This window comes from Vulpes vulpes, chromosome 7 (genome assembly GCF_048418805.1).
Source record: "Vulpes vulpes isolate BD-2025 chromosome 7, VulVul3, whole genome shotgun sequence".
Classification (NCBI taxonomy): Eukaryota; Metazoa; Chordata; class Mammalia; order Carnivora; family Canidae; genus Vulpes; species Vulpes vulpes.
The window spans coordinates 47,389,097-47,403,486 of NC_132786.1; the positions used below are offsets into that span (position 1 = coordinate 47,389,097).

The following is a 14,390-nucleotide window of genomic DNA, read 5'->3' on the forward strand; positions in this document are numbered from 1 at the left end:
TCATTCTTTCTGTAAGTAAGATATGCACTTTAGGACTTTTTTTTTTTTTTAATAGTTTAAATTGTTCTGCTCATCCTCCTACAGGTCTCCTACAAGGCTTTTGCCCCTCTAAGTTGATTTATAATGTAACCTTGAAACAAGGAGAAGCATTAGTCGCCTGCTGTTTTAATAAATGGCTTGTCAGCTATTTTACAACGATGGTTATTTCTTTGACTAGAGAAATTTCTAGATAGTGGGTCTTTGAATTCCTAATTATTTTAAAGATTTGGCTGGATATTCTTGAGCATATTGATCTTCTGTGAAAATAAATACTTAACTGCTAGAGACAAAATGGCTTTGATCTGTTTTGGTTTTGATTTTACGTATTTTAAGTTTGTCATAGACTTACTAGTCAATATGAAGGGTTGAAAATGTAATGAAACTATCTCAGCCTTAACCTGTTAAAATGCTACTTATCCTCTCTGATTTATTTATTTATTTATTTACTTACTTACTTATTGTAACACAGAGTTAAACTATCTTAAGAAATAAAATTGTGAAATGCTAATTCTGTAAAACTCTTAGCTTCCCCAGTCAAATTCAATTAGGTTCACATTCACAGTGATTTTTGTTTGTGTCCCAACACACACAATGAGTCTCATCTTAAACTCACATAGTTTAAGATGCTCCTCCTCCTGCATTTCCAACTTCTGTTTCCCTTCCTGGCATCACAACCTACCCACTCTTCCAAGCTGAGAACCTAAAGACCATTCTAGACAAACTTTATCAGTTTCTTCCTCCTCCCCTGCATCTACTATGGCCTGATAATTTCACCTATGTATTACCTTACTCGTCTCTCTCTCTCCCTACAGTAGCTGCCTTTTTTCAGGCTTTCAATACTTCTTCCAAACAGACCTGTCTTCTCTAGCTTTTTCTTCACCCCTACTTCACAGATGCTCACATCCACATGTCATACAATAGTGGTAGATATAACATGCAGAGCTGAATGTATTGCTTTTCCAAATAAACTTATTGATTTTTTAAAAGATTATTTATTTATTTGAGACAGAGAGTAAGTGAGAAAGAACACAAGTGAGGTGAGGGCTAGAGGGAGAAACCGCCTCCCCGCTGAGCAGAGAGCCCAATGTGGGCCTCTATCTCAGGACCCTGATGAGACCACGACCTGACTAGAAGGCAGATGCTTAACCGACTGGGCCACCCAGGTGCCCCAAACTCATTGAATTTTATGGAACATCTTTATCAGTTCCTTCTACTTGGTAAAGTTTGTAGTGTGTTTATCTCTTATTTATGCTTTATAGCTTGCCACAGTTCTTGAAAATGATCCCAGTTCTTAAAACAATAGCAATTAAAACAAAACAAACCCAAATGACCCAGAAGTCTCCTTTCAATGGCTTAAGTTTCTATGTGTGAGAACTTAAAGCTCCTCAGCAGAGCATAAAGCTCGCTTTAGCACAGAGGTCTGTGCAAACCTCCAGTTAATTCCCTGGTAGTTCTTGCCAAGTGTTTATTCCCTGCTTGTACAAGGCTCTTTTGTGACTCCTGTCTTTGCTCCTATTCTTCCTCTGACTGCACTTCCCCAAAGTGCACTGTGTAACCTGCTCGGGTTGCCATAATAAAATGCCACAGACTGGGTAGCTTAAACAACAGATATTTATTTTCTCATATTCTGGAGGCCTGAGGCCCAAGATCAAGTGTCAGCAGGTGTGTTTGTTTGTTTGTTTTTTCTGTGGTCTCTCTTGGCTTGCAGATAGCGCCTTCCTGCTATGTCCTCACAAGGCTATTCCTCAGTGAGTACACATCCCTGGTGTCTCTTCTGTGTGTCCAAATTTCCTCTTGTTATAAAGATACCAGTCAGATTGAATCAGGGACCATTCTAACCACCTATTTGACCTAACCCACATTGTAAAAGCTTTATCTCATATGCTGAGGTGCTAGGGGTTCAGGCTTCAACTATGGATTTTGGCAGAGACACATTCTGTTCCATTTTACATGGCATGTTGTGCTCATAATGTGCCATTTTATGCTCACACCATACCTTTCATTTGCAAAGTGCTTTGTGAATGTGAATGTGTATCTTTATTATTTCAACCACTCTAAAATAGATACCTATAATTCCCTCGAAAGCCAAGGCCAATGGTTTGAGCACCTGTGTCCTTAAGTCATTAGTAATGGTAATAATAAAAATATAATAACAATAAAACACTAATTTATCTCTTTCTTACCTTTTACTGTATTATCTTAACATGACTCATTTATCATATGTCAACACCATCAAATTAGAACAGATTTTCAGAACTAAAAACGGTCTTAGAATTATACTTTGGAAATAGAACTCTTTCAATTTGCATCTTACTATCTTGCCATTCACATGTCACTAGTTCTAGCACTAAGCATATTTTGTGGGACTCAGACCCTGCTTGTAACAGATGTCCCTAGAGCCTCAAGTATTACCCAATCTAGAGGTCCTCAAAGAGATAATCTATTTACCTAAAACTGCAAAACACCTATTGATGGACCTAAATTACAGCTAAAGACAAGTCAGAAGGACCATCCTCATGGTCTCCACTAATGGACACTAGGACAAAGGGAACATTCTTTGAGCCCCACCCATACTTTTTATCTCAGAAAGAAACTAAAAATCAAGAACTTAGAACAAACTCATAAAATTATGAATATTCTTTGTATGTTATTTTCACTTTATCCAAAAATATCTGGCAATAAAGGAGCACTAACATTTATAAGGAAAACTTTTAGCTGGGGAAAACCTGGACTGAGAAGGATACCATGAATTCTATTTGAGGACACCATTGTGGCTTTGCCTGGGGAGCCAGGGGGAAGCTGTGCTCCTGAGAGCAAGGTCTCTGAATTGCCTTGTGCATTCAGTAGCAGAAAATGTCTATGAGGCTGGCTGGTGTAAGGGAGAGAAGGTGAATTGGGCTTGGAAAATAGCAGATCTTCCTTTAAAGCACTTTAAAGCTGCCTTTGGAAAACCTTCCAATGTATAAGTCACAGAGGTTCAAGTTTTAGCAAACAAATGAAACTGCTAGATCCTGACCTTAAATATTTTCATCTTTAACACTTTCCAAAAAAATATATGTTCATTAAGGAAACATAAATGTGATCATTTCTATCAACCACCTACAGGGTGCTGTAAGATTATAAGAATCTTAAGGGGCAGAACCATGGTCTTGACACAGTATACCCACTAGAGGTCATATTAATAGTACATAGAAAATAATATCAAACATTCATTTCTTAGGCACTTTAGCTCAGTCTTTTTTTTTTTTTTTTTTTTTTTTTGTGTGTGTGTGTCTCTTGTCTCATTTAACCTTCACAACATCTCTGATAGGTATTATTTCTATTTTACAGATGCCTGAAAGTTCAGAGAAGTTATGTGATTTGCCTGAGGTCACACAGTTTCCACTCAGTTTGCCTGATTCTGATGTCTGAGTTCTTAATCTTGGCTATCTAACCTCCAGAGTATCTGATGTGCTTAGTTATTACTTTTGATGCAAGCGTCTGTAAAACAGTTAATAAGACAATATGAGTTTGCATAGTGATTATTAAAATAATAGCTTTATTGAGATATAATTCCCATGCCATAAAATTCTTCCTTTCAAAGTATATAGATGTTCTTTAGTGCATTCACAATTCTACGAGGATCAGATAAAAGCATTTTTATCATGAGGATCAGATAAAAACATTTTTATCACCCCAAAAAGAAACCATTAGTGGTCACTGCCTATTCTACCCATACCCTAGCCCCTGGCAACCAATAACCTACTTTCAGTTTCTATGGGTGTTATCTATTCTGGACATTTCAAGTAAATGGAATCATAAAATATGGAGATTTTATGTCTGTCTTCTTTAACTTACCATGTCTTCAAGTCTCATCCATGTTGTAACATGTTCCTATTTATGGTTAACATAACATTCCATTGTGTGGAACATACCAAATTTTGTTTATTCATTTATCAGTTGGAGGGTTGGAAATGGCTTATTTCCATTTTTTGGCTATTATGAATCATGCCATTATGAGCCTTCACATAAAAATTTTTGTGTGAACAGAGTTTTATATCTCTCCAGGAGTGAGCTTGCTGGGTCACATAATAATCATGCTTGACATTTTGAGGAACTGCTCAAGTGTTTTCTAGAGGGACTACACCATTTTACATCCTTACCCACAGTGAATGAAAGTTCAGATATCTCCAGTTTCTGGCTAACATTTGTATTTTTTGTTGTTGCTTGTTTTCTGATAGCCATTGTATAGTGCAAAGTGGTATGATGGTGGTTTTGATTTGCATTTCTCTAGGGACTGAGGTTGAGCATCTTTACATGAGCTTATTGGCCATTTATGCATCTTTGAAGAAATGTCTATTTGAGCCCTATGCTCATTTTTAAACTAGATTATTTATCTTTTGATGTTGTGTGTCAGTGATATTAAGTTTAGTGCATCTGTCATTTTTCTATTTTTACTACTGCTTGGAAATACTTTTAGTTATGTCAAGTCAAGCATTTATTCAAACATCCATTAATCATTTATTGTGTACTATGCCTGTGCTGGAAATATAAAGTCCAATAAGACATGTCATATCTCCTGTGGATTATTCCAACAGCTGCCTGTTTTCCTATTCCCAAATCAATCTTTTATCCTCCATCCTAAATGGTTTTTCTAAAACATAAATTTGATCATGTCAGTCACTTGCCTATTACCTTCAATACTTTCTTCATTGACTGTAAGACAAAATTCTAACTTTTAAAGGCGGTTTTATAAACCCTTCCAAATTTGTTCCTTGCCACCTTCTACAAGATTATCTTTCTTGTCCATCCTCCATCCCCATATGGGATAACTTTAGAGGTCTCCCTATTTAAATACTCCACCTAGACATACTGAGCTTAGTAAGTTAAGTGAGTCCTCAGTCAGAAACCTAAACCAGGTCTTAGGTGAAAGCTAATCACTGGAGCTTTTTTCTTAACTCTGGATCCCAACCAAACAGGTGGATTTATCTCTTAAGCCTATGACCTGAGAAAGCAAGCTATACCGAGTTAGCCTCTTGACTCTAATGGGATTTTTAATTGTCCAGCCTGATCTCATTTTCACGGAAAAGAAATAAGGAAAGAGCTGTGCCCTCATGATGGGTCAGTGTTAAAATGGACTATGGCCCTTTAAAGACAGTAGTGGTAGCTGCAGTTATTGATTATGTCATCGCCCCCAGGAAGGCAAAAACAACTGTTCAAGAGAAACTCTCCCTAAGGGAGACTCTCCCTCTATTAACCTTTAGAGAAACTGAGTTTTAGTTTTATTAAAGGGAGCTGTGGCTTCTTTAAATATCCTACCTACCTAATAGATCAGTCTCTGTTGTTCTGGGAGAAAGGAACTCACTACTTGCCTCCCTGTTATGTCTTTTATTGAAATTAAGTCAGTATATAAATTTGAAAACATATTAATTCCTTTTGAACTTAGTCATAAACTAATTAGTAAAAGCTATCTATGTATATATGTATGTGTATTTATATATATATAAACACATGTACACACAACAGTCATTACACAAATGCAAAGTGGAAACTGTAAAATTCAAATAAATCTGACGTGTTTATTGTGGTTACTGCATAGCGAACAAAAACCACAATTCAAGTGACTTAAAACAATCTTTTCATCTTTATTGACATATAATTGACAAGTAAAATTTAAGATATTTAAAGTGTATATTGTGATTTGACAGGTATACATTAAGGACTCCTTCCATCTAGTTAATACATCCATTACCTCATATAATCTTCTATGTATATACACATATATGGTGATAATATTTAAGTTCTACTTTCAGCAAATCCTAGCTATATAATACAATGTTATCAGCTATAGCCCCCATATTAACAACCATTTTATTTTGTTCATCATTTCATAGGTCAGAAAGTTGGGAAGGGACTATCCAGGTAATTTGCCTACAGTTCATTTTGTGTCACTTGGGGTGACTGGGCGTGGCTGATCCTGTAAGATGGCTCTTCATTCCCATGTCGGGCACCTCACTGTTTGGCCGTGTTCTCTCCAGGTCTTATCCTTATAGGTCCTCAACATGTGGCCCGGATTTTGCCCAGGATGATGGTTGTCTTAGGGTAGTTACACTTCTTAAATGGCAGTTAGTTTACAAGAGAGCAGGGCAATAGCTACCAGGACTGAAACTGGCATAGCTATTATAGCATCATTTACACCTAACTTTATCGATCAAGATATTCACAGACCAGCAGAAACTCAAGGGGAAGGGAAATAGACTCCAACTCTTAATGAGAGAAATAGAAAAGAATTTGCAGTTATCTTTAATCTGCCCTAAGTAGATCTATTAGGCATATATACCTGATAAACACAAAGATCTCCACCTCCTCTCCACACATGGAAATATCAGAACGATGTCGAATCTTCAGTAGTCTGCAACCAGTTGCCTTAGAGAAAGGTGAAGTGGTATTACACATATTGTGTGTAACTTTAACAAGTTTTTTATATTTAATGGCCACGATAATCAAAATTCTTTAAAGTTTTATTCCTTCTTTGATTTGTACATGTGTATTTTATGACCAACATTTTGAGCTGCAGGAAGTGTGAACTATGCTTTTATGACACATACCTGAGATCTTAGGAGCATTAGAAATAGTTTATTAATGCCCAGGGTATCATTCTAGCTTACCTAATACCTTTGATTTACTAAAGTCACAAAAGTTATGTTGCCTTCTTTTATGGATATAACTTTAGCCACATGTTAAAGCATAGCTTTGTACAGGTGTTTTCACATGTCTGGTCCACTGAAATCTAAGAAACTCAACCCTGGGGTCACAGACAGAAGAAGCAAAAGACATAATAAAAACCACATGTTAACCATTAATGTTCATTTACCAAATCCTACTTAAACTCTTGTACTCTCAAAGCTAATTTCATCCAATTGCCTTTTAATTATAGTCTCTTGCTCAGAGTTGCAAATATAATGGCTTTTTAATATATCTTGCACTGTTCTGTGTCCAATGTAGGATGTAATCATGCAGTTTATTCAGAGCTAGTGCTTAGGTAATTAAAACATAAGCACACACAGATTTCTGCACATGCATATTCCACAGAAAAGAATCTGACAAATTGCTTTTGTATAAAGTTCTTTTTTTTAGATAGAATAGGATAGAAATCCTGTGTCCACTAATGTATGTTGCAGCCAAGGTGAAATGAAGAAATCAAATATGGGGCAGCCATATTTGGTGGCTCAGCAGTTTAGCGCCTGCCTTCAGCCCAGGGCTTGACCCTGGAGACCCGGGATGGAGTCCCACATCAGGCTCCCTGCATGGAGCTTGCTTCTCCCTCAGCCTGTGTTCTCTGCCTCTCTCTCTCTGTGTCTGTCATGAGTAAATAAATAAAATCTTAAAAAAAAAAAAATCAAATATGGCTGTCTGGGAGATCTGTATACATATCAGAGAATGAGATAAAAGAAACTAAAGTTGGAAGGTATCTTAACACATTTTTAATTAATCAGTCTTGATGGACTTAATTCTCAACGTGGATTAGTGCTTCATTATCCAAGATGTTAGGACATAAATACACCCCAGTGTCCTCCCCATTTTGGAGAAGGACAGGAAAAAAAAAAAAAAAGAGAGAGATTTAAGATAATTATCACTATTTAAAAAATGACCAAACAATAGAACAACTTTTAAAAATCTTTTAAGAGTGGTGATTCGTTTTGGAGAGAGTTAATACACACATTGAGTAATAAATATATATTTTTTCTTTTGATGAGCAAATACTACTTTAGTGAAGTTGTTCACCTTATTTCACAGTAACCAGGAGATTTTATGTAAAGACAAGTAATTAGCTGTTTTTAAATTATATATAATTTTGAGAACCTCATAATTAGTTTTTAAAAAGCATATCAAGCTATGGTTTTACATTTATTCCTTCCATAATTTATTAAGTGCCAACTAACTATGACCTACATGTTAGAGATCCCAAGAAAGTGATGGGCTGCCTCACAATTTTAGTTTTTTTGTGGAAAGCCATTTCTCTGGTGTTACCTTCTGACTTAATGTTTGGCCGTAAAAAAGAAAAAAAAAAATGATATGGCCCATGAGTCCAAATACCAGCATGAAAACAGAAAAAAAAAACCCACATTTATTCATTTTTCAGGGTTTTGGGTTTGTAACATGCTGGTACCTAGAAACATGTGAAAATCTAGATGGGTTGATTTCCTTTTTCAGTTTTCCATTTTCCTTTTTCCATGTTCACACATCTTGTATTCATCCTTAGAATACAAATGTAGAGAAGTGTATGTATATTTCCTTTCCAAAACATTGTTATTAGGAATTTAGAAAACACATCATCATTAGTTAATTTCCTGTTCTGTTCCTTTGTCAAATTTCCATCCACATACCTTCTTCCCCTTCATTCTTAGCAGTTTTAGGGATCTTCTTTGGGAACAAAACAAACTAGAAGGTTAGCCAAGGAGCATCCTATTCCCAAGTCAGAATTTAACTAAGCCTTGGAATCTAGATACACAAACATTTTCTCAAATTGGTTTCTTGTACATTTAAGCTTTAGAGTTGTAAATAATGAGTTTTGGGCCGCCTCAGCTCCAGGAGTAATCTACAGAAGTAGGCCAGCCTTTACAAGGGGAAGTCAATCTTGATCCTTGTCCCTTTTGATGCTGCTGCCCAGGTCTTAAGAGCTTGCTGCCTAGACCCTATCACTGACTTTTAGTTTTGACTGCTCTTTATTCAGTCCTGCCTTTTAGCTTCCCTATAGCCTATGTCCTAATTCAGCTCTGCTGTAGAAATCCAGAGGACCAAAACAAACAAATTAATATCAAGCAAAAGCCAAACATATGCTTCATCATCTTGGTCAAATACCAAATTCCCACCCTAAATTCTATACTCAGGTGTTTGATTTATAAGAAATTCCAATTTATGAATGGATTGTATACCCACTCTTCTTTTTAAGTTAAAAACTCAGGACCCGCATTCCTATTGAAATGGTACAAATGCCATACCAAATGTGATAAAGTTTCCATAATATTCCAGGGTAAATTGGCCTAACAAGGTCAAAATATAATCCCTTCGTTTTTTCTTTAATTGCTTTTAAGTCATGTGATTGTATATTTTGCCATTTCTCAAATCAAAGTCAAATCTTCAAGTTGATCTGCTTATATAGTGTTTTGTATTTTTTTTTCTGAAAAGCTGTTAAATTTATGGTACATGCTACCATTACCTCCAATAGGGTCTTAAATCTTAAGGTCAATTGTGGTATGTTAACCACTGAGTATTTAAACTATTAATTAATGTAGGGAGGGGAATGCATTCCAAGGTTGATAGCTGCATATGTTCTGCTGATCATAACACTATTTCAATCAGGGATTCGGTTAATCCCCATATTGAAGTGATAGTTTTATTTTTACCGGTCACCTCTGGACAAAACAATTCCTCCCTTAGCCAAAATACATTGAACCACTTTCTCTAATTTTTTTTCCCAGTATATAAATACCCTAGATTCTGTCCCAGAATATTTATTTTATTAATTTTAATATCTATTAAAAATAACTAACCTCCTACTCCTAGTCTGTGGCTTCCCTCTGGCTGTGGTTCTATTTCCTTCCCTTTACTGTTAGAGTTCCTTTAAGGATATTACATACTTTCTACTGAAAAGAGGTATCATGATTCATGCAACCTATTCTCTTCAATGGACATATATGATAAGAAATTAAAAATATGATAAGAAATTGAAAGTATGCTTAACATCCTTGAACAAATATCTTTGTACATTAGTGCAACTATTTCTGTAGCATATAATTCCAAATGAAATTATTTAGTCTAAGGGAATGCATATTACAGGTTGAACTGTACCTCCCCAAATTTGTGTGAAAATCCTAACTTCAATACCCCAGAATGTGGCCTTAGTTAGAGATGAGGGCTTTATGGAGGTAATCAAATTAAAATGATGGGATGAGAATGGGATCTAATCTGATATGACTGGTATCTTTTAAGAGAAAATGTGGACATGGACATGCACAGAGAGAAGAGTTGGGGACATATGGGAAGACAACCATATAAACACGAAGGTGGCCATTTATAAGCCAAGGAGTGAAGCCAGGTACAGACCCTTCCTTCATGACACTGAAAAGGAACTAACCCTGCCAACACCTTGGTTTTGGACTTCTAGCCTCCAGAACTTTGAGACACTACATACCAGCCCTAGAAAACTTATAAAGCATTCTTGCAAAATATTCTCAAAAATAGCTGTGACAATTTATATCTTAACCAGCCATGTAGAAGGGTAACTTTCTCCCCACTCCTCACCAATATTTCAATATTAATCTTTGCAATGTTTAATTTCAAAGACAATCTTTTCCATATACACACACATCTCTGATTTTTTTTTTAAATCCAGATTTAAGCATATCTCTGGGATTTCATTTCCTCTCAAAATATCTAAAACAGATTCCAATGAATTGACGCTATCAAATAGCCACTCAAATATGGCCATGATTTCAATATAGTTTTATACAATGATAAAAAATGATTAAAGATATATTGAACTTTTAAACATGTTTAACTACTCATTCACTTACTGACAGTCTGCTCCCAAATTTTCATTCTTTAGGATTATCACGCGTAGCACGAAGTTTGTTCCTAAAAGGCAAAAGCTTAATAATTGGAAATATGCTTTAAAAATTTTCATATTTATAACATGTGAAAATAAGTTCCATATCCAGTAATCCAATTCATAATGTATTAAGGATTATGCTTTTGAAGTAAATTCATTATTGACCTTCCTGTTGGAAACACACTGTAATTCTATACAGTGTTCTCAAATAGTGTCATAAACTATAGGAGCATTGTAGTAACATTAAAACAAAAATATGCCATGTAAGGTTGCCATTGCTTTAAAAGTTCTCTCCTGGAGACAATAACAAGGTATGTTTGTCCCCACGTCACTCTTTTGTTAATATGCTTATCTTGTTAAAGGATTATTTTTCCATCTTCTCTTTCATTGATTTTTGTTGGTCTTTGCATGAGTTAAGATGTGAACTTTCAGATTATTTGACTGAATAAACCTCTTGCCACAGCTTTCAAAGGGACACACAAAACGTTTCTCCCCAGTGTGGATGCATACGTGTGTACGCAAATTGTAGTCCAGGGAAAAGCGTTTCCCACATCCTTCAAAGGTGCACCGGAATGGCCTCTCTCCAGTATGAACCAGAAAATGTCTTTTTAGTTTCGCACGCTCATTGAATGCTCTCCCACATTCTGCACATACGTGATCTCGAGGACCATGGACGAGGAGATGCTTTCTCAGGGAAGCTCTACTCTTTAACTTTTTTGTGCATCCACTGTGGGGACAAACAATTTTTTGTGGAGCCTCAGATTCCTTATCTTTTGTTGGTTTTTTTCCAGCAAATTCTGCACACTGTTTAGGACCGGATAAGTCCATGCTAGGTATTCCTCCACAAGGAAGCTTCTTGCTTTTTATGTTCTCAGAATTCTCAAGCTCTGAATTCTCTCTAACAATTTGTTGAGGAAGTTCTTGCTTTGCTCCTTTTTGCATGCATTTCAGAGATTTTTCCAGAAGTGAGCTTGCTGTGAGAACCTGTTGAGAAAGCTCTTGTTCTGATCCTTCTTCCAGGTAGTCAAGGGACTTAAGTGACTCTTCTTCCAGGATGGGTTCAGAAAACTCACCCCTTATTATGCATTCTATGTAACAGTCAGAGAAGGAATCTTCTCCAACAACCAGATGGCTAGTTTCAAAGAACATACTTTCATCTTCCAAGGCCCATGTTGTGTTGCAAAGTTCCTGTTGGACTGGCTGTGGCTTGGATGGCCTTGGCTTATCTCTACTGAAGGCTCTTCTACCCGGGCCTTTCTGGCCACAAGTCTTCACCCTTTTCTTCAGTTGCTGATCCATATTTTTCTGCTTGCTTCTTCCTTGTATATTTGCACCAGGATATGTCAACCGCTTCCAAGTGACAATGATCTGAGTAAGTTGTCTTCAGGAAACACCTGCTTTGAGATAGTAACCTTTAGATAAAATATATTCCAACTTTAGAACCATTGTCAGAAAATGATTCAAACTCACTTTTCAATAGCAAAATGGTTGTTGTTTGCTTCTTCTCTGACAAACCCAAGAAAGTAAGAGAAATGAACTGTGACTTGTAGGTCATTCTACATGTAGGATGTAGGTCATAGCTATAACTCTTACATAGGTATCCCCACAAATTATCTGACCTCTCCAGTCGACTACCTAATGTTAATTGGGTACTCACTGTGTGCTAGCCCTACTCTAGGCTGCTCATGGGTTGAGACACATCAGGAAATAGACATAAATTCTATCCTTCATGGAGTAATACACTCTCATGATCATACAAAATAATTATTACACATCACATGTTAAAAAGTAAAGTGCTACAGTGTGTGTTGTGTGGATGTTAATCCAGAAACCAATATGATGCTATGTTAACTAACAAAATTGAAGGGGGTGGGGGGGAAGAAGCCCTATGTAAGATGTAGCAAATCCTTTCCTACAGTTTCCTAAAGATGGAGAATGGATCCAATTATACTTAAAGCAGAAAGCAACAAACAAAAGCATTAATTCTAATTTTCCTCATTTTGAAATCGTAATCAAACTTTCTCTTTAGTTTCCTTTCCTCAGCCCTAACTTATTTAATTAACTGCTCATGTAAGAAACTTCCCTCATCTATTAAACCTGAATTAAAGGTAGTCTTAAAAATTTAAAAAAAAAAAAAAAAAAAGGTAAAGTGCTACTTAATAAGCAAAGGGGCTGGTAAAAAGTAAGAGTTCACAGTTCAGATAAGGAGCTCAGGCAGGCCTTGACTGAAGTAATGGCAGCTGACTAAAAAGCTGAAGTGAGGGTGAGAGAAATGCCTATTGTGTTAACGGCTGTTGTGAAATTAACATGAAATAACACAGGTAAAGGACTGAGCATAGGACATGGCACAAAGCTAATGCTGAATGCTTACATGAACTCCTGTTATTTTATCTTTGTATTCATTCTTTAAGTATATGTTAGGTCCTGAGCTTGCCAGATACTGTTTTAGACCAAGGGCAGCATCTTAAAAATTTTAATTTAATATAAAGAGTCAGATTTAAGCTTTGTGGGCCCCATGGTCTATGTCATGACTGTTCAACTCTGTTTTTGTTGCACGGAAGCAGCCATGGATGATACATAAAGGAGGGGCATGGCTGTGTTCCAATAAAAAACAAGCAGAGGCTGGATTTGGCCCATGGGTAGTTTCTACTTCTTCAGAAGATGGAGATTTAGAGGAAAAGACACATGAAATCCATGCATTCCCACTTATGAGTGCAAATCAAAATAAAGCACAGGGGAGTTTGGCCTTGAATAGTTTTCTTTTCCTTAAAAATCTAACAGAAACATTATAAAAGTTATAGCATGAATATGTTATATTCTAGGACCCTTTTGCTTCATGTTACAATCGTGTGCTTTATAGAATCTCTTAATTTTATAGTCCTGATGTCCTGCTGTAGGGACAAAATTAAACACTTTTTAAAGACAAAATTAACAGCTTGATAATATTTTTAAATAGCAGCATTAAAAATACCACCTCAAAAGAACCATGCTATTTACTTTTGGCAAAAATATACATAGCCTCAAAACAAAACATGTTTTTCAATTGCTATGGGGAGAGTTTGAAAGGTCTTTTTAAACATATATATAAATATATAACATAAATGATTAATGTTTTATGTAAATCATGTTTAAAATATATAAATTATAAATAAAATAGATTATATATTCAAATATATACATAAATATTTGATATATATAAATTGCTAAGGGAAGAGTTTTGAATTTCTCCTTAAACATTTGTATATAATAAATAAATATAATATTTCTATATAATATATATACAAATATTTAAAAAGAAACTTAAAACACTCTTTCTTAGCAATTGAAAAGCATGTTGTATTCCATGTATTTTTTTCCCCCCAAAAGTAAATGGATTCTTTTGAGATATTTTTACAATGTGGCTATTTAAAAATATTTTCAAGCTGTATAGGGCATCTGGGCAGTTTAGTCGGTTTAGCCTCTGACTCTTGATTTTTGGTTCAGGCCACCATCTTGGGGACACCAGATCAAGCCCTGTGTTGAGCTCCATGCTTAGTGTGGAGTCTGCTTGCTTACAGTTCTCTCCCTTTCCTTCTGCCCTCCCCCCAACTCACTTTCTCTTTCTCTAAAACAAAACAAAACATATATATATATTTTTTTCAAGCTGTATATATATAGTGGTAAATTGTACAAGTGTTATATTCTTTCTTATCCTTTTTTATAAAATACCCCTCTCTTCCTTCATTAACATGTACACGTGTGTGTATTGACACACATACAG

General features: G+C 35.8%; 1 protein-coding gene across 1 annotated transcript; it reads right to left on the bottom strand.

Annotated features, from left to right (window-relative positions):
* Positions 1–11,014: 11,014 nt before the first annotated feature.
* On the bottom strand, positions 11,015–11,929 carry ZFP42 (ZFP42 zinc finger protein). Its single transcript, XM_026018269.1, has one exon. The coding sequence runs from the start codon at positions 11,927–11,929 to the stop codon at positions 11,015–11,017; it is 915 nt and encodes a 304-aa protein (XP_025874054.1).
* Between the last annotated feature and the right edge of the window lie 2,461 nt (positions 11,930–14,390).

Coding starts and splice junctions, on each gene's coding strand:
- ZFP42 (XM_026018269.1), bottom strand. CDS start 11,929: ATGGATCAGCAACTGAAGAAAAGGGTGAAGACTTGTGGCCAGAAAGGC.